The 19034-nt window shown below is 51.6% G+C and overlaps 1 protein-coding gene across 1 annotated transcript in view; it reads right to left on the bottom strand.

Moving 5' to 3' along the window:
• Positions 1-533: 533 nt before the first annotated feature.
• The window catches only part of LOC114604841 (cadherin-related family member 5-like), a 51495-nt gene continuing 32994 nt past the window's right edge, over positions 534-19034 (bottom strand). Inside the window, exons 10-14 of the mRNA XM_077935401.1 lie at positions 17740-17940; positions 16470-16601; positions 14631-14709; positions 10387-10577; positions 534-1805 (exon numbers count right to left, since the gene is read on the bottom strand). Of these exons, the coding sequence (XP_077791527.1) occupies positions 909-1805; positions 10387-10577; positions 14631-14709; positions 16470-16601; positions 17740-17940 (1500 nt within the window). The 3' untranslated portion in view covers positions 534-908. The remainder of the gene's footprint in view (positions 1806-10386; positions 10578-14630; positions 14710-16469; positions 16602-17739; positions 17941-19034) is intronic.

Genomic DNA, 19034 nt, shown 5'->3' with positions numbered 1-19034 from the left:
AGAAAAGAGGCAGAGCTTTGTTGTCGGTGAAGTTGACTTTTTATTCCAGGAAATGAACGTACAACTCAGCAACGCTCCCCAGTAGGTGAGCAGTTGCCAGGACTGAAGGTCCTGACCTTCCACCCTCTCTAAGGCTGACTTCTCTCCCAGATGTTTTCCAAGTGGTTTCAAATTGCATCTGCACATCTCTGGTCTCTGTTCTGCTCCTCTCATTACTTTGTGCGCTCTCAGAGACCAGGGGAGAGGGGAGCTTTTTGCAGCCAGAGAGGGAGACTCCCTGGATTCTTTGGCAGCCTCTTGACCCCCCTCCTCTGCTCCACCTTCAGAGTCTGAACTTCACCCTGTCATCTGCTCTTCCTGCTCACTAAATCCTGTTGCTTCTGCATCATCTAGCACCTCCTCCCTCTGACTGCTCCTCTGCTCTGAGCTTTCCTCCCTTGGGGGTTCCCCACTTCTCTTTGTCCAACCAGTTAGCTGCTGAGAAGGGAATACGCCCCCTTCCTCCCACCAACCCCCAGGCCAAAGCATTCCCCCCCTCCCTGGTTGGTAGACCCTGAGCAGAAGCTGGTGCACCTTGGTGGGCTGCCTGGCCGACCCCAACTTACGGGGGGAACCTAACATGTCTATCGTGGGTTTAAAGAGTCAGCAACGCCCCATTCGAGGAAATCAAATGCCTTTGTGCGCCTGGCAGACAGAGCTGAGGAAAGGAGCCCCCCAATGTTGGCACGAGCCCCGGGAACCAGTGGCAGACCCTTCCACCCACTGCACACTCAGCACGAACCAATGCCCGGAGCTACGGTTGCCCCGTTACGCTCGCCTCGGGAAAGGAGATTGTCTCTACACCATCCACTGTCCTCCCTCCCTCTGCCCTGGCCGAGCAGGCTTGAGGTGGGGCAGCGAGACGCAGGCTAGCACTCGATGGAATCTTCCAGAAGCTGCAAAAGCGTGGCGGGCATCCTGACGTCGCTGACAGGCAGAGGCGCCAGGGGGTCTCGATAAGTGGGCGATGTGGCCTTCGGCGTCTCCTCCCCATCGTCGTCCTCCTCGTCCTCCGTGGGCAGCTTTTCCAGCTTCGGCAGTGGGGGGACTGGTTCCTTGGGGGCCGGGGTTGTGTCGCTGGGCTCTGTGTCCCCTGGAGCGGAAGTGCCACAGGGAACAACCTGGGATGCGTCCATGCTTTCGCTGGGGGACCCAGGGTGTTCCCCAGCCCCTCTGCCACCCTCACAGTTCCTGTCAGCAGTAGGGCTCTGAGGAGCGGGCTCCACGTGGCTTGGGCCCCCGTTGGCAGCCATCTTGTCTTCTGGCACCGACTCTCCCCCTTGCTGCGGACCGCCCTCGGAGCGCTGTTCTTCCTCGGGTCCCCCTACGGTGTCTCCGAACTGGTTCTCCTCACTGCCCACGGGGAAGAGAGTAGCCTCATCTTCCTCATCTTCCTCGTCCTCGTCTTCCACCACCCGCAGTTCCACCGGCTGCTCCGCAGCTTTGGGCAAGGCCTCGTCTTCCAGGCAGAGAGAGGGGCGTTGCTCGAGGGCCTTTCCGTTGACGAGAGCCGTCTTGGCCTCCTCTTCTTCCTCGGGCTTCTTGGGGGCCACACTGGCTCGGGCCTGGCCCCCGCCCTTGGGCACCGAGTTGGCCAGCGGTGCGTCACCAACGGGCAGGCCTCTCCCGCTCCTCGCCGAATCCAGCTTGGAGTTCAGGGCCGCCTGGCCTCCGTACGTCTTGGGCGCCTCGTCGCCAAGGTCACTGTACCCCTCGTTCTGGAAGTAGACGTTATCGGGGTGCGGCGAGGCCTTTCCAGCATTGACCTGTAGAAGGGGAGAAAGGGAAAGGGCCCCGTTAGCAGAGGGGAGCCAGGCAAGATGGCAGGACCTGGCGTTGGGGGCTTTCATCTCAGGGTGCTTCATAGAAGGGACCCTGAAGATCATCCAGTCCAACCCCCTGAAATGCAGGAACATTGACATGAGCCAACAGTGTGACGCAGCAGCTAAAAAAGCCAATGCAATTCTGGGCTGCATCAATAGGAGTATAGCATCTCGATCAAGGGAAGTAATAGTGCCACTGTATTCTGCTCTGGTCAGACCTCACCTGGAGTACTGTGTCCAGTTCTGGGCACCACAGTTCAAGAAGGACACTGACAAACTGGGACGTGTCCAGAGGAGGGCAACCAAAATGGTCAAAGGCCTGGAAACGATGCCTTATGAGGAACGGCTAAGGGAGCTGGGCATGTTTAGCCTGGAGAAGAGGAGGTTAAGGGGTGATATGATAGCCATGTTCAAATATATAAAAGGATGTCACATAGAGGAGGGAGAAAGGTTGTTTTCTGCTGCTCCAGAGAAGCGAACATGGAGCAATGGATCCAAACTACAAGAAAGAAGATTCCACCGAAACATTAGGAAGAACTTCCTGACAGTAAGAGCTGTTTGACAGTGGAATTTGCTGCCAAGGAGTGTGGTGGAGTCTCCTTCTTTGGAGGTCTTTAAGCAGAGGCTTGACAACCATATGTCAGGAGTGCTCTGATGGTGTTTCCTGCTAGGCAGGGGGTTGGACTCGATGGCCCTTGTGGTCTCTTCCAACTCTATGATTCTATGATTCTATGCAGCTGTCCTGTACGAAGACTGAACCTGCAACCTTGGCGGTTCCCGAACGGCTCCGTTTTCAAACATCTCGGCTCCTGAACGCAGGAAACCCGGAAGTAAATGCTCCGGTTTTCGAACGTTTTTCAGAACCCGAACATCCGACACGGCTTCCGCTTGACTGCAAGAAGCTCTTGCAACCAATCAGAAGTTGCCAAACATTTCAGATGTTTCAGAACGGATTGCACTTGGCAACCGAGCTTCGTATCAGCACCACGCTCTTACCCACTGAAGTATCCATGCCCAGGCCATGCTGTGGCTGGTTACCCCGTGCTTATTGGAGGCAACCCCTTCCCCCTGGAAACAAATTCCTGGGGTGTCATGGATGGGTTGGGGGCAGAGGAATGGTGGGAGGTACTGACTGGGGAGCCACCAGGGGAAGAAGGTGTGGGATGTAAGAATCAGGTGCAGTCAAACACAACATTGCTAGAGGTTGTCTCAGTCCTCCTGCCAGAAATTCCTGCTTTCCAGGACTGAGATGAAATTTCCTATATGTAACTTGAGATGGGCGTGGTAGAAAGAACCAGAACCACAGGCTGGCAACCATCTTGTTTCTTTTGTCTCTATCAATGCCATCTTAAGAACAGCACTACTAAGATGCACCTTTGGCTCCAGGCCAAGAGAAGAAAAGGGGAGGCTTTCTCCCATAAGAAGATAGTCACCACATTTAAACTACAGTGGTACCTCAGGTTACGGACACTTCAGGTTACAGACTCCGCTAACCCAGAAATAGTACCTCGGGTTAAGAACTTTGCTTCAGGATGAGAACAGAAATCGTGCTCCGGCAGTGCGGCAACAGTAGGAGGCCCCATTAGCTAAAGTGGTGCTTCAGCTTAAGAACAGTTTCAGGTTAAGAACGGACCTCCGGAACGAATTAAGTACTGTCTTAACCCGAGGTACCACTGTATTTTCTAACCACTTCTGGGAGCCTTTGTGTGAACAGATGATTACTTGTGAGTAAACATTTTATACTTTACAGAAGACTGCATGGCGTCTTGTTTTAGGAGGGATTAAACAGGGAAAATACCAAGAAATATTTACAGAGAATCTAACGAGTCTGAGCAAGCTATCTGCTGTGCGTGTGTTTAAAAAGGGGAATGTTACCTCTGCTGATTTTGTTGAACTTGTAAAGACAAGTTGGGATAGGATAGCTTAGACAATATATCCTCCCCGCATCCCTAAGCATTCCCACAGAAGATTCGGAGCCCAGGGATTGGTGGTGGGACGATAATGAGTGGTCAGAGGGAGAAGGCTGGGAAGAGGAGGTGTCAGAATCTGGAAAGGTAACAGGGCTTAGTGGGCGGGGAGAGTCTGTGCAGAGAGAAGTCCGGAATCAGAGGTAGAAGCTGAATCGGGGGAGGAGGGAGGCCAAGAGGCAGAGATGAGTCCAGCTGGTGAAGAGTCGTGGATGTGTCCTCTTGCTGCTGCTGCAACAAGCTCTCCTTCTCCCTGGTCTCACAGAACCAGGAGAGGGGTGAAGAGGGCGGAGGAGAGGCTGTTTGCATGCAGGCACAGTCTCCGATCGCTTGGGGAAAGCCCTGGAGAGGAGGAGACATTGACGACTGTGGGGAGGTGGGGACTTTCAGCTTTGCCAATATCCATGGGGCAAGATCTACCGGGGTTGAACTGCTGCGTTCCTTGCACTCCACCAAGTCTGCGAAGATTGCGTTTTTGCTAATAAACGTGGGGTTTACTGCCGGCTCGCTCTTTGTTACGGGCTCCCCACCTCCCTCCCAGTCACATCTTCTTTGGCCTAATCCACTGGTGGCACAGAAGACGCCTCCGCTGGGATAAATTTTCGTTGTTTCTCAGAGGCTTTCTGGTCAAGACATGTTTCAAATGTGCATGCAGGCTCGTTCTTACTTTCGTATCCCACCCTTCCTCCTAGAAGCACCCACATTTCGGAGGTCAGACTAGTTCACCCTTTGGGTCATTTCCAACTCTGCAGTTTTATAATTCTATTACCTTAGCCTCACAACAACCCTGGGAGGGAGGGAGGGAGGGAGGGAGGGAGGGAGGGAGGGAGGGGAGGGAAGGAGGTTAGGCTGAGAGAGGTGGTGACAGGCCCATGGTCACCCCATGAGCTTTGTGGCTGAGTAGGAATTCAAACCCTGGTCTCTCCCAGGTCCTAGTCCAACACTCTAACCACTGTGCCACACTGCTGACTTTCATTAAGGCTTGAAGGACCCCTGTCTTTGGCCTGTGTCACCCAGATCTGTCCCCCTCTCCTCCCCCTTTCCTATGGGGCCACCCACCCTCTTCATGCTCCTTCCCTTAAGCCTCTAAGGCATTCATGGCCACACTTGGCCCTCCAGCTGTTTTGGGATTACAACTCCCATCATCCCTAGCTAACAGGACCTGTGGTCAGGGATGATGGGAATTGTAGTCCCAAAACAGCTGAAGGGCCAAGTTTGGCTATGCCTGCTAAGGCATCCGACAGGTAGTCCTTCTCCTTTCCTCCTGTTACAGAGGGGGGGGGGGCATGTCTTCTTCACCTTATTCTTCGCTATAATATATCCATTTATTCCCAATTGTCAAAGGGACTAAAATCTATAAAATCCATAGAAAATCAACGTGCCAATTTGCTCAATTTCTCTAGGACTCCATCACCCCTCCCCTGTCCTCCATAATCCCTCAAGCAAGGTGTCAAGACCCTAATCCTGTCAAATCACTCTGTCAAATCACTCCAGGAAATGCCAGTACATGGACCATTGACTTCTCATCACGGTACTCAGGAAGTGCTTATCTGCGCATATCTCCAGCTCTGCATATTCCCCCCTCCCTCCTCCATATGTTAATCCTGTGTAACCCAACCTCTTCTCAATGTATTCATGATGTAATCTGTGTAACCCAACCTCTCTTTAATGTATTCATGATGTACCTGGGATGTATTTTGCACTGTATTCTGGGACATGGAGGGAAGTTTCAAAAGTTCATGTCACCCCTTTCTCGCTGTTCAATCTGGTCTTGAACCTGTTGCGCAATAAACCTGGATCTTCTGCAGTTTGCTCCTGTCCGGCTGAGCTCATTTTCTTCCGCAGGGACCCGCGGACTTACTTAGTCCGACGAGCTGGGTGGCAGGGTAGCCCCGCACCCAGATTTAGCCGTAACAGTTGGCAGCCCAACGTGGGGCTGGCGGTTCTCCCACGTTGCTGACTGGGGCCCCCGAAATCTTCAGCCGGCACCGGGCCATTTTGCCTGGGAAGATCCTTTGGACCCCCGGCCATCTTCCGGGTGGTAATCGAAAGCCCCAGGAGTTCAGCCGGGGAGCAAAGAGGGATCCAGCCGGCTTATTCATCGATCCCGGGATCATCATAGAAGACGCGTGAGAATAAGGAAAAGGAAAATCCAGTGCACTGGTGGGAAGGGGGTGGAAGACTCCTGGCAACTGAATTCTCTGCCCTCCTCTCTATCGCTCCTTCTCGCCTGTCTCTTGGTCCAATTGGTGAGAGAGACCGTGGACTGCTGCTCGACCCAAAAGGGGGGTTCTGAGCTCTATCTCTTTCTCCTCTCAAACCCTCCAGTCAGCCGCACCAATTGAGAGTCCGAAAGTAAGACGGGGAGACCCGGCTTGGGAAGACAGACGACTCTCCGCAACGGGCATCTCAGTTGAAAGCAAGGGGTTGGAGTTCTCTTTCCGAACTTCCCGAGCGCCCTTACGGAGGGGGCAGGAAGGGGTCTGGCTTTCTGTCTCAATCCCAGCCGCACTGGTCGGTGCCACGTAACACGTGTATCGTGCGTGAGCCCGCTTCCAAAAGCAAGGGGGATTTTCAGTTCGATTTAGCCGTAACACTCCCAATTGGCACATAGTGATTCCGTTCAGTAACTCTCCATCCGGGATTCTTTAGCTGCGATTCCTGCCTCTCAGGGGGTTGGACTAGATGGCCCTTGGGTGGGGGTCCCTTCCTACTCTACAATTCTGAGAACATTGGCATCCTCTGGGTTGTTTGAGGCTGCTAGCCATGAATGTCAGGATCGCGAGGATGGTCCAGTTGGTTAGAATTCCTAATCCATGATTGCAGTCATGGGATTGTTGTCTTTCACATGACGGTGTATGTTTTGACCCCACAGAGTGGGAATTGATGGAGATGTTGCAGTGCTCCGTGTGTGTTTATATGTAAATAAAGTAGATTAGCCAACATACTGAGTTGCTGAGGTCTGTTACGCAACTGCGCAAACTCTGCGGATCCCTAAGTGTGCTGGTGTTGGTTGGCATCGGTCACTGTGATGTTTGGGCTGAAGAAAACTTATGAAGCTCCCGAACGATCGACCAGGAGGGAGAGAACATGCCAGTCGGGCATGTGTGTCTGCCAGGGTCCTGCTCGAGTGTAGCCTGAACTCCTGACACAGTTATCCCTGGGCATCAGTTTGGAATGAGGTAAAGGTAAAGGGACCCCTGACTGTTAGGTCCAGTCATAGACGACTCTGGAGTTGCGGCGTTATTCTCACTTTACTGGCCAAGGGAGCCGGCGTACAGCTTCTGGGTCATGTGGCCAGCATGACTAAGCCACTTCTGGCGAACCAGAGCAGTGCATGGAAACGCCGTTTACCTTCCCGCTGGAGTGGTACCTATTTATCTATTTGCACTTTGAGGTGCTTTCGACCTGCTAGGTTGGCAGGAGCTGGGACTGAGCAACGGGAGCTCACCCCGTCACGGGGATTCGAACCGTGACCTTCTGATTGGCAAGCCCAAGGCTCAGTGGTTTAGACCACAGTGTGTGTTAAAATGCTAACATCTGCAAAAGTAACATGCAAAGGTCCGTTGTACATGGGGAAATTGCCTTGCAAAACTGTGTTGACCAGTTGATAGTAAAGGTAAAGGGACCCCTGACCATTAGGTCCAGTCGTGGCCGACTCTGGAGTTGCGGCGCTCATCTCGCTTTACTGGCCGAGGGAGCCGGCGTACAGCTTCCGGGTCATGTGGCCAGCACGACTAAGCTGCTTCTGGCGAACCAGAGCAGCACACGGAAACGCCGTTTACCTTCCTGCCAGAGTGGTACCTATTTATCTACTTGCACTTTGATGTGCTTTCGACCTGCTAGGTTGGCAGGAGCAGGGACCGAGCAACGGGAGCTCACCCCGTGGCGGGGATTCGAACTGCCGACCTTCTGATTGGGAAGCCCTCGGCTTTGTGGTTTAACCCACAGCGCCAACAGCCTCCCTTGGTAGGTGCAGCCATTGCAGAGGTGCTGGGTGGCAGGGGTAGGGTGGGGTCTCTCCCCCCCGCTTGCCCTCCCCCCTTCCCCTCCCATCTGGGCACTCACCGGCTGGAACCATTTTAAGCTCTGTCGGGTGGCAGGGCGAGCCGAGAGCGACAGACAGGGGAGAGAGAACGAGAGAGAGAGAGAGAAAGAGAAGGTCAAGGCTTGAGAACGAGCATGCGCAGAGAACCACAGCAAGGCAGGCAGGCCAGAGGAGGAGGGACCCACAGCCTGACCGGGGCGGAAGGCGTTGCACGACCCTTTTTAAGCAACCAGGTCTCTGCAAAAGGACTTGGGCACGGCAGAGCACACACAAATTTTGCATGCACACATTTCGTAAATTGCTTCAACTTCTTTTTTTAAAAAGAAAGAAAACCAAGTTTGTGAAATTCGCAAATAACAACTGAAATGCTTTAAATTCTAGGAATGGCCAGCAGGTGGCAGTTCATGAAACCACTCTGAGACTTATCCGGAGTGATTTGTCCAAATCTCTGGAGTTTTTTTCCTTCTCTCATAGTTGTTGATAAGTCAGGATTTCTGGGTTCCGGTAGTGTCTGGTTCCCCAACTTGGTGCCCTCCAAATTTTCAGACTACAATTGCCATCAGCCACAGCAGATGTGGCACGGAGGATGTTGGGAGTTTTCGTGCGAGGCGGCTGAAGGGCTCCATGTTGGGCAAGGCACCCCTAGGCACCCCTTTCACCCCTAGGCCTATGCAATGATGATTTAAACCGAATTTGCACCTAGGAACAATGAAATCAGGACAGCCTCGCCAGATAATTCTTCGTGTTCCCGTGCACAAAATTTCACGCTCGCAAAATCATTATTGCGGCTGCAGAAAGCTTTGCACTGGTAAAAGGGTCTTGGGGGATTTCTGTGAACAGCTGTTCCCCTCCTATCCTCCTTTGATGTGCAAGAAAAATCCCGCTGCTGGGATACCTCGGTCGTTAGGGCGCAAGGCTCTTGATCTCGGGGTTGCGTGTTCGAGTTCTGCCTTGGGCAAAAGATTCCTGAACTGCAGAGGGTTGGACTAGATAACCCTCAGGGGTCCCTTCCAACTCGATGACCCTCCCCTGACCATTGGCCAGGCTGGTGTGAGCTGGAGTCCAGCTACCTCTTAAGTGGCCAAAGCATCCCTGGAAACGGGGGGGTGTTCATGTCAGGCTGGGGTGGGGGGCCACTGTCAAAAGGCCAGGTTAGGGTGGGGAAAGCTGAGGGTGGTTGAAGGCAGTCCAGGAACAGAGAGGAGAAAAGCAGAAGGAAAACGCAGGGGAGTGTTGTGAGCATCTAGAGACAGCGGAAATCCTTTTTCTGAGGAAGGCAGGCCGAATATTGGGGGGGGGGGGTCTCTCTGAGCAGTCAGGAGAGATAAAGGGAAGTCCTTCTTCACACAACGCATCGTTAAACTATGGAACTCACAGCCACAGGAGGCAGCAAAGGCCACCAACCTGGGTGGCATTCGAAGAGGATTAGATGAGTTTGTGGAGGTTATCTCCCGCTTGCACTACTGCAGTGCGCTCTGCGTGGGGCTACCTTTGAAGGTGAACCGGAAACTACAACTAATCCAGAATGCGGCAGCTAGACTGGTGACTGGGAGTGGCCACCAAGACCACATAACACCAGTCCTGAAAGATCTCCATTGACTCCCAGTACATTTCTGGGCACAATTCAAAGTGTTGGTGCTGACCTTGAAAGCCCTAAACGGGCTTGGTCCAGTATACCTGAAGGAGCGTCTCCACCCCCATCGTTCAGCCCCGACACGGAGGTCCAGCGCTGAGGGCCTTCTGGTGGTTCCCTCACTGGGAGAAGCAAAGCTACAGGGAACCAGGCAGAGGACCTTCTCAGTGGTGGCACCCACCCTGTGGAGAGCCCTCCCATCAGATGTCAAGGAAGTAAAGAACTGACTTTTAGAAGACACCTGAAAGCAGCCTTGCTTAGGGAAGTTTTTAATGCTTGATCTTTTATCGTGTTTTTAACATTCTGTTGGGAGCCTCCCAGAGTGGCTGGGGAAACCCAGCCAGATGGGCGCGGTATAAATAATAATAATAATAATAATAATAATAATAATAATAATAATAATAATAATAATAATAATTTATTATTTATACCCCGCCCATCTGGCTGGGTTTCCCCAGCCACTCTGGGCGGCTTCCAACAGAATATTAAAATACAATAGTCTATTAAACATTAAAAGCTTCCCTAAACAGGGCTGCCTTCAGATGTCTTCTAAAAGTCATCATCCATGGAAAAAGGCACGGAGAGTTATATGATGTTATATTTAATAACGTTTTTACACATCCATGTAGATCCAGCCCACGTCATACCCCTTGCTTCCTCTCACCCAGCACTGTCCAAACTGACTGGACCGGGGAATGTCCCCCCCATTTCAGACCGGGGGGACATTCCCAGCCCTGCTTAGACAATGTCGCTGGGCTGTCGTTGAGCATCAAATGCCTTAGCTGGAGTTTCCCATTGACGGCTCCAGACAAGGTGCTTCTCCCGTGGCGCCCGTTCTTTGGAGCTTGCACATCAACGCGCGCCTTTCCCACTTACCACATTGGGGTGCTTCTCCATGGCCAGAGCCGCCCGCTCCATGTTCTGCTGGCGCCGCTGCCTCTTCTTCATGGCTCGCAGGATGAGGAAGAGAATGATGGCCGTCACCAAGAGCAGTGCCCCCAGGCCGCCTGCCAGGATCCCGGCGTCCATTGTCCCCTGGTGCCCGGCTTCGAGAGGATCCAGGGGGACTGATCAGGAAGTGGAGAAGTTTGGGGGCGAGAGGAAAAGAGCATTGGGTCTCAATCTGAGTCGCAATAAGCAGTGCAGAGAGAGCTCAGGACTGCAGGGGTCCTGCACAGCGACGTACTGTAGTTTTCGCTCTATAAGACGCACCTACGGTAGTTTTAGAGGAGGAGAACAAGAAACAAAATATTCTCTCCCTCTCTGCTCAGCACCTCTCCAGCAAAGCAGGAGAAATGGAAGGGGCTCAGTTTCTCCTCCCACTTCCCTGAAGGGACGCTGAGAGGGAGAGGGAAAGCTGCGCAGCACCTCTCTAGTAAAGCGAAGCCAGGAGAGCAAGAGGGATCAGTGCGCACCGAATCCCTCTTGCTCTCCTGGCTTCAGCGAAAGCAACGCGAAGTCTCTGGAGCACAGCGGGAGTGCTGCCACTGCGCTCAGGAGGCTTCAGCGAAAGCTGTGCAGCCTGCATTCACTCCATAAGACGCACACACATTTCCCCTTACTTTTTAGGAGGGGAAAAGTGTGTCTTATAGGGCGAAAAATACGGTAGCTATCCGCCCAAGTGGCGGGTGCGGTGCACATGTCCTATAGCCAGGGGCAGGCGAGTCACCGATTGGGGCAGGGGCGGTGCATGGAACGTCTGTGCCACCTCCCCCTCAGCCGTAGGGTGGCGGAGGGAGAGGCGGAGGGCAGACTCAAGTCCCACGCAGACCCCGCAGGATCCGTCGCCCGCCCCGGTGTGGCGCCCAGTGCCAGCTGCGCTTTGTTAAGCCACTTGAAGGAGATGGGGCTGTGGGCTTCACGACCCCACCATGCGCACAGCGGCTGGAGCTCAGCCCTGCACGATTGGGGGGAATCCCCGGCCGCGTCATCCCCTGGCCAGCCAATCAGCTGGCTCTGGGGTGTGTGGCCTGCCCTATTTAAGGCAGGATGCGGCCGGGGATCTCCCTCTTTTCCTGCCTGCCAGCTGTTCCTGTTTTTCCCACCCTCCCGCCCTTTAAGGTTTTCATTCCTTCACCTTGCTATGGACCTCGGTTGGTCGCCATTGAGGGGCCTGGTAGGAATTTTTCCACTTGGTAATTTGGCACCAGCCACTTGGTTTTCGCCTACCTCATAGCAAATTGTTGCAACTTTCTGGGTATTGGCGGTTAGGCATTGGTATTGTTCTGTAGATGGAAGAGGGGAGGAAGCGCCATCACCTGTCCCACATACTGAAGGGTAGTCCAATAAAGGATTCCAGGGGGCGTGACCCTGTCCGAATCCTATGGAGGTGAGGGCCTAAGGCACGCCCCCCTAGCGGTGACCCCGGGGGAGTTCCTAGTCGATGGGCATCAGCAGGACTCTCCCTACTGGTGGTTAACCCTTCCCGGACTTCAAGCGGACGGGCTGAAGCCGGATATAGTTGGTTAGGACCAATGCCTAAGCCAATACCGCTCATCACCTGTAACCAATAAAGTTGTGGCCTTATTATCCCATTAACCTTAATAATTGTGTCATGTGTCTTTATTTCCACGGGGGGGGGGGGAGGAACTCACCACGCAATGTTTGTTGACATAACTAAAAAGTTTCGTGAGTCCAATTTTTTATTTTTTAAAACTCATATTTTTGTCGTTTTGTCACCCCCCTCTGTGATGACACCCGGGGCGGACCACACACACACACACACACACACACACACACACACACACACACAAACCCCTTCCTCCACCATTGTCCCTGCACCAATCAGATTCATATCTAACAACAGCAAAACCACCGCTTATTTTTACAAAGCACTGAGTGTTCAAAGGGCCTTATTGACGTGTTGTCAGTGATCCTTACAACAATCATAGAATCATAGAGTTGGAAGAGACCACAAGGGCCATCGAGTCCAACCCCCTGCCAAGCAGGAAACACCATCAGAGCACTCCTGACATATGGTTGTCAAGCCTCTGCTTAAAGACCTCCAAAGAAGGAGACTCCACCACACTCCTTGGCAGCAAATTCCACTGTCGAACAGCTCTTGCTGTCAGGAAGTTCTTCCTAATGTTTAGGTGGAATCTTCTTTCTTGTAGTTTGGATCCATTGCTCCGTGTCCGCTTCTCTGGAGCAGCAGAAAACAACCTTTCTCCCTCCTCTATATGACATCCTTTTATAGATTTGAACATGGCTATCATATCACCCCTTAACCTCCTCTTCTCCAGGCTAAACATGCCCAGCTCCCTTAGCCGTTCCTCATAAGGCATCGTTTCCAGGCCTTTGACCATTTTGGTTGCCCTCCTCTGGACACGTTCCAGAGTTTTAAAAAAAAATTATTATTATTTTTAAAAAAATATTTATTTATTTGGTTTTTCAAATTAACGTTTTACACTCACATATCCAACCTACATCATAAAATCAAGATTCCAAGGAATCTCCTGGACTTCCATTCTCCCCTTTGTGGGTCCTACTATTAATCATTTCCTCCTGCGTCTTTTATAACAACCCAAATCTTTTACATCTCCGTCGTATCCAAAATTCATCGTTAAACTACTAGTATTATGCCAATCCTACTAACGAATCTAAACTGTTTACAATGATTTTTAAGATCAATTACAAATTTCCCCCATTCCTTATTAAAATTCTAGCCTTCCTGATTTCAGATTATTTCGGTCGTTTTTGCCATTTTGGCATAGATCCTTACCACAATCCCGTAAGGTAGGCAAGTTTTAACCATCGACTTTATGGCAGTGAAAAGCTGGAATCGCTGGAGCAAGTCTAGCGATTTCGTGGAATTAATTAAACCAAGGAGATTCGATTGGGTTTGGAATAAAGGCACAATTCATTTTGAATTGTATTGTTCTCATTCCTCAATGTGTCGAGCAAATGGCTATTTTGAATAGTGCTTCTTTGTAGGGTAGGGGGGACTGGCAATGAGTTTGGGAAGCCAACAGGACCATATCCCCCCCCCCCCCAAGTTCAGGAACCCCAGGGTTATATAATACAGTGGCACCTCGATTTTCGGACGTCTCCGTTGCTGAACATTTCAGTTTTCGAGAGCCAGAACCCCCGGAAGTGAATGCTTCTGTTTTTGAACGCGCCTTGGAAGTCAAACTGCTTCCGCGTTGTTTATCTGGTGTTTTTCGCAATTCTCTCTATTGAACTGGCAGATCGCCCTTTGCCCCTCGGTTTCCGAACATTTCGGAAGTCGAACAGTCTTCCGGAACGGATTACGTTCGAAAACCGAGGTACCACCAATCTTTGGACTCGACTATCCTTGGACTTTACGGCAATAAAAACATATAGAAGGTTAATAGTAATGTGATATGTTATTGCCATCAGGAACAGTGCTTTGCAATTTTTTGATATGATGATTAAATTACAGTTTTATTATATATAATGTTATGTTACTTTGGGACGCGGGTGGCACTGTGGGTTAAACCACAGAGCCTAGGACTTGCCAATCAGGTCGGCGGTTCGAATCCCCGCAACAGGGTGAGCTCCCGTTGCTTGGTCCCAGCTCCTGCCAACCTAGCAGTTCGAAAGCACGTCAAAAGTGCAAGTAGATAAATAGGTACCACTCTGGCGGGAAGGGAAATGGTGTTTCCGTGCGCTGCTCTGGTTCACCAGAAGCGGCTTAGTCCTTAGTTCGGCCAGTAAAGCGAGATGAGCGCCACAACCCCAGAGTCGGCCACGACTGGACCTAATGGTCAGGGGTCCCTTTACCTTTACCGATGTTACTTTACAGCCAGTTACGTGTGTGTTGTGGTATTCTGAACATGATTTACGTAATGAGGCAATTGTGGTGTGTAACACAGTCCTAGGCAAACTTGGCCCCCCAGATGTTTTGGGACTACAACTCCCATCATCCCTGACCACTGGCCCCGTTCACTAGGGATGATGGGAGTTGTAGTCCCAAAACATCCGGAGGGCCGAGTTTGCCTATGCCTGACTGTAACGGAATAAGGACCCATTGCTATGTACCACCAGCCTTCAGCAACACATTGGGCACATGTCCTTTCATGGATAGCTGAGAGGCCATGTCCAGAGAGGGAGCCCACCTGTCCAGTCGCCCACCTGCCCAGTCACCTGCCCTGGCATACCTGCCTGGCCAGGACTCAGCACCTCCACGTTGACCGTGGTGTTGGCGGTCTCACCCGACTCCTCATCTCGCGCAAGGATCTAAAGGAGGAACGAGAGCTGAGCATCACCAGGAGCACACAGGTGGGCGCAGAGAGTATTTTGGGAGTGAAACAGTCTCCTTCGGAAGGTGGCGGACTTTATTTCCCGGGGATTTTTTGAGCAGAGGGCCGCCTGCCAGGGATTCTCACACTCAGGCCCAGACAGGGGGGGGCATATGGGCCCACTTGGCCCGGGCCTCCGATTCCAAAGGGGGCCTCAGTCAGCATACATTCCCTATGCATTTTTTAAAAGCACTATTGTATATCTATAGTTCCCATTTTGTCTTTATACAGTGGTGCCTCGCAAGACGAAATTAATTCATTCCGCGAGTTTTTTCATCTTGCGATTTTGTTCGTCTTGCGAAGCACGGTTTCGGAAAAGTTTTGGAAAAGCTTCAAAAATCACCAAAGTCTTCAAAAACCTCAAAAAAGGCTACCACACCGCGTGCTATGAGTTGCAACTGTATTAACGGTGTTAAGAAAAAGGAAACAAACTTGCAAGACGTTTCCGTCTTGCGAAGCAAGCCCATAGGGAAAATCGTCTTGCGAAGCAGCTCAAAAAACCAAAAACCCTTTCGTCTTGCGAGTTTTTTGTCTTGCGAGGCATTCGTCTTGCGAGGTACCACTGAATACAGATACGGTTCAAGCCTTGAAATAAAATTACCGTATTTTTCGCTCTATAAGACGCACTTTCCCCCTCCTAAAAAGTAAGGGGAAATGTGTGTGCGTCTTATGGAAAGAATGCAGGCGGGAGGCTCCGCTCAGCGCTCCCTTTAAAGAGCCGCGTGCAGCGTGTGTGCGGCTCTTGGGGGCTTTTCCCCGAGGAGGGAGAAGGGCAGCCCCTCAGTCCCTTCTCCCTCCTGGGGAAAAGCCCCCAAGAGCCCCACACACGCTCCGCACGCTCTTTAAAGGGAGCGCAGCTCTTGGGGGAGCCTTAGCCGCGCGCAGCCTCTCCCGGGCAGGGAATGAAGGTTCCTCTTACCTGGCCGGGAGAGGCTGCACGCAGCTATCCCATAAGCCAGGACAGCAAGCGGGATCGCTGCGCAGCGATCCCGCTTGCTGTCCTGGCTTATGGGATTCAGAATTTTTTTTTCTTTCTTGTTCTCTTCCAAAAACTAGGTGCGTCTTATGGTCTTATAGAGCGAAAAATACGGTATTTGTCAGCATAACTTATGTGAAAATTATTTATATACTTAACGTAGATTCCAGTGTATTAAGCGACTGGGCATATAAGACGACCCCCCAAATTGGCAGCTGCCAATTTGGGGGGGTCGTCTTATACGCCCAGTTGCCTAATACGCGGCAGCTTCGCTGGGCAGCGGCAGTGGGCAGCGGGCTCCGCTCCACACCAGGAGGTAGCCACCCAGCTTCCTCCCAGTGTGGGGCCCGACGCCCATTGCCACTGCCCAGCAAACCCATACCCGGCGTATAAGACGACCCCCGAGTTTTTAGAGGATTTTCTGGGCTTAAAAAGTCATCTTATACGCCGGAATCTACGGTACTTATTTATAAGACTTCCGTTATCCCCAGGGTAAAAAAAGAGGGGGGCACATTATCTACCTGGCCCGGGCCTCTGCCTGGCTCTGCAAGGCCCTGCTCACGCTGTGATTCCTGCTCTCGCCTCTGGCGCCACCTGCTGTTGGACTCCCTGCCTTCCGCCCAACCAGACCCACCGGGAGCCAGTTTCCCACTGTTCCTGCACAGTGCAGGAGAGCGACCCCTGGCCAGCCACTGGGGGGCGGGGAAGGGCTCGGCTCAAACCTGCAAGGCGTATTGCTGGAGAGCGCTCAGGTGGTCGGCGCGGGCGATGAGGAGTCCGCCGGGGGTGACCTGGAAGAGCTGTGTGTGGTTGGACTGGCGCCTGAGACTGTACCGCACGGCAGGGTTGAAGCCCTGGGGAGAAAGGGAGAGATAAAATCGAGATGTGGAAATATCGACGAGAGGCAGGACTGAGATTTGGACATGCTTCATGGTTCAGATTATGGGAAGTCGCAAAATTAAAAATTACAATTCGGAAGATAATCCTACCTTTTTGATTTTATTTATTTATGTTTATTGGATAATAATAATAATAATAATAATAATAATAATAATAATAATAATAATTTATACCCCACCCATCTGGCTGGGTTTCCCCAGCCACTCTGGGCGGCTCCCAACAGAACACTAAAATACAATAACCTATTAAACATTAAAAGCTTCCCTAAACAGGGCTGCCTTCAGATGTCTTCTAAAAGTTTGGTAGTTATTTTTCTCTTTGACATCTGGTGGGAGGGCGTTCCACAGGGCGGGTGCCACTACCGAGAAGGCCCTCTGCCTGGTTCCCTGTAACTTGGCTTCACGCCATGAGGGAACCGCCAGAAGGCCCTCGGATCTGGACCTCAATGTCCAGGCAGAACAATGAGGGTGGAGACTCTCCTTCAGGTATACTGGACCAAGGCCCTTTATGATTTGATATGTTAACTCCACAAACCCAGAAGTAAGTGTTCTGGTTTTTGAACTTTTTTTGGAAATCGAATGTCCGACAATGCTTCTGCTAGAGTGCAGGAAGCTCCTGCAGCCAATCAGAAGCCATGCATTGGTTTTTGAACGATTTTGGGTGTCATAGCTGTCAACATTTCCCTTTTCTTGCGAGGAATCCTATTCGGAATAAGGGAATTTCCCTTTAAAAAAGGGAAACGTTGACAGCTATGTCGGGAGTCGAACGGACTTCCAGAATGGATTATGTTCGATAACCAAGGTACCACTGTACTGAGCCAACCCATTGGCCCCTTCACTTTAGCATTGCCCACACTGGCCGGCAGCATCTCTCCAGGGTTTCCAGATGGGCGCGATTCCTTTGCACCCATCCCTGGAAGATGCCGCTGTAGATGGGGCCGGGGGCTTCCTGCATGACTTCTGGTTGAGATTCCCACATTGCAGGGGGTTAGACTGGATGACCCTCGGGGTCTCTTCCAACCACAATTCAAGGATTCACCGCCATGGCGACCTTTCTGGGCTGCCCCACCCAAACCGCACCCAGGTGACTCACGTCGGGGAAGTCCATGTCGGTAGCGAGGACGAAGAGGACCCTCCTGCTGTACGTCAGGACCAGAGAGGCCGTGCTCTCGCCTTCGTGGACAAAGGCCTGCTGCTGGGACTTCTCAAAGTGCGGCGCGTGGCTGTTGGCTGCCAGGATTCGCACGCGGACCTCGGTCACGGCGTACTTCTTGGCGTCGTTCACCTGAGAGGCCTGAGGGGGGGGGCAGCAGGCAGGAGGGAGAGAGAGAAGGCAGTTTGCAGCAGAAATGCAACCAGCGAGCAGCAGAATTCGGCCGCAAGGCAGGGTTGAATCCAGCTCTGGTTCCTGGCTTTGGCTTTGCACTCCCAATATACATTTTAAGCAAATTTGTATGTGTGCAGTGTAAGTGATGGGAGTCAATCAATGAAATTTTATTACTGAGATATTTGTAGAATAAATTTGGAAGAAATTCTTCCAATTTTTCTTCTTCTTTTTTCTTTTTCTTTTTTCTTTTCTTCCTTTTCTTGTTCTTTTTTATATATGTGTGCTTATCTGAAAAATATATGTACAGGTGAAACTCAGAAAATTACAGTGGTACCCCGCAAGACGAACGCCTCGGAAGACGAAAAACTCGCTAGACGAAGGAGTTTTTCGTTTTCTTAGCCGCTTCGCAAGACGCATTTCCCTATGGGCTTGCTTCGCAAAACGAAGCTTGCCCCGCAAGCTCCGGGGATAGAGGGGAAGCGCCACGCGCCTTCCCCTCTGTCCCCGGACGGTTTCCATAGGAACACGTTGATTGATTTTCAATGCATTCCTATGGGAAACCGTGCTTCGCAAGACGAAAAACTCGCAAGAAGAAAAAACTTGCGGAACGAATTAATTTCGTCTTGCGAGGCACCACTGTAGAATATCGTGGGAAAGTTCATTTATGAAGCACAGTAGACCAACACCAGCTGATGACATGGCTCCCCAAATTAACACAGACTGTGGAAACTTCACACTGGACTTCAAGCATCTGGCATTGTGTGCCTCCTCATTCTTCTTCCAGACTCTGGGTCCTTGGTTTCCAAATGAGGTGCAAAAGCTGCTCTCATCAGAAAAGAAATTTGGGGAGCCATGTCATCAGCTGGTGTTGGTCCACTGTTAATTAAGTCCAGGGTCAACGCAACCGTCTACCAGGAGATTTTGGAGCACTTCATGCTCCCTTCCGCAGACGAGCTTTATGGGGGATGCTGACTTCATTTTCCAGCAGGACTTTGGCACCTGCCCACCCTGCCAAAAGTACCAAAACCTGGTTCAATGCCCATGGGGTTACTGTGCTTGAT

The sequence above is a fragment of the Podarcis muralis genome, chromosome 10 (assembly GCF_964188315.1).
Source record: "Podarcis muralis chromosome 10, rPodMur119.hap1.1, whole genome shotgun sequence".
Taxonomy (NCBI): domain Eukaryota; kingdom Metazoa; phylum Chordata; class Lepidosauria; order Squamata; family Lacertidae; genus Podarcis; species Podarcis muralis.
Note: the sequence above shows the minus strand (reverse complement) of the source record. Positions and strands in the feature narration are given on the sequence as shown.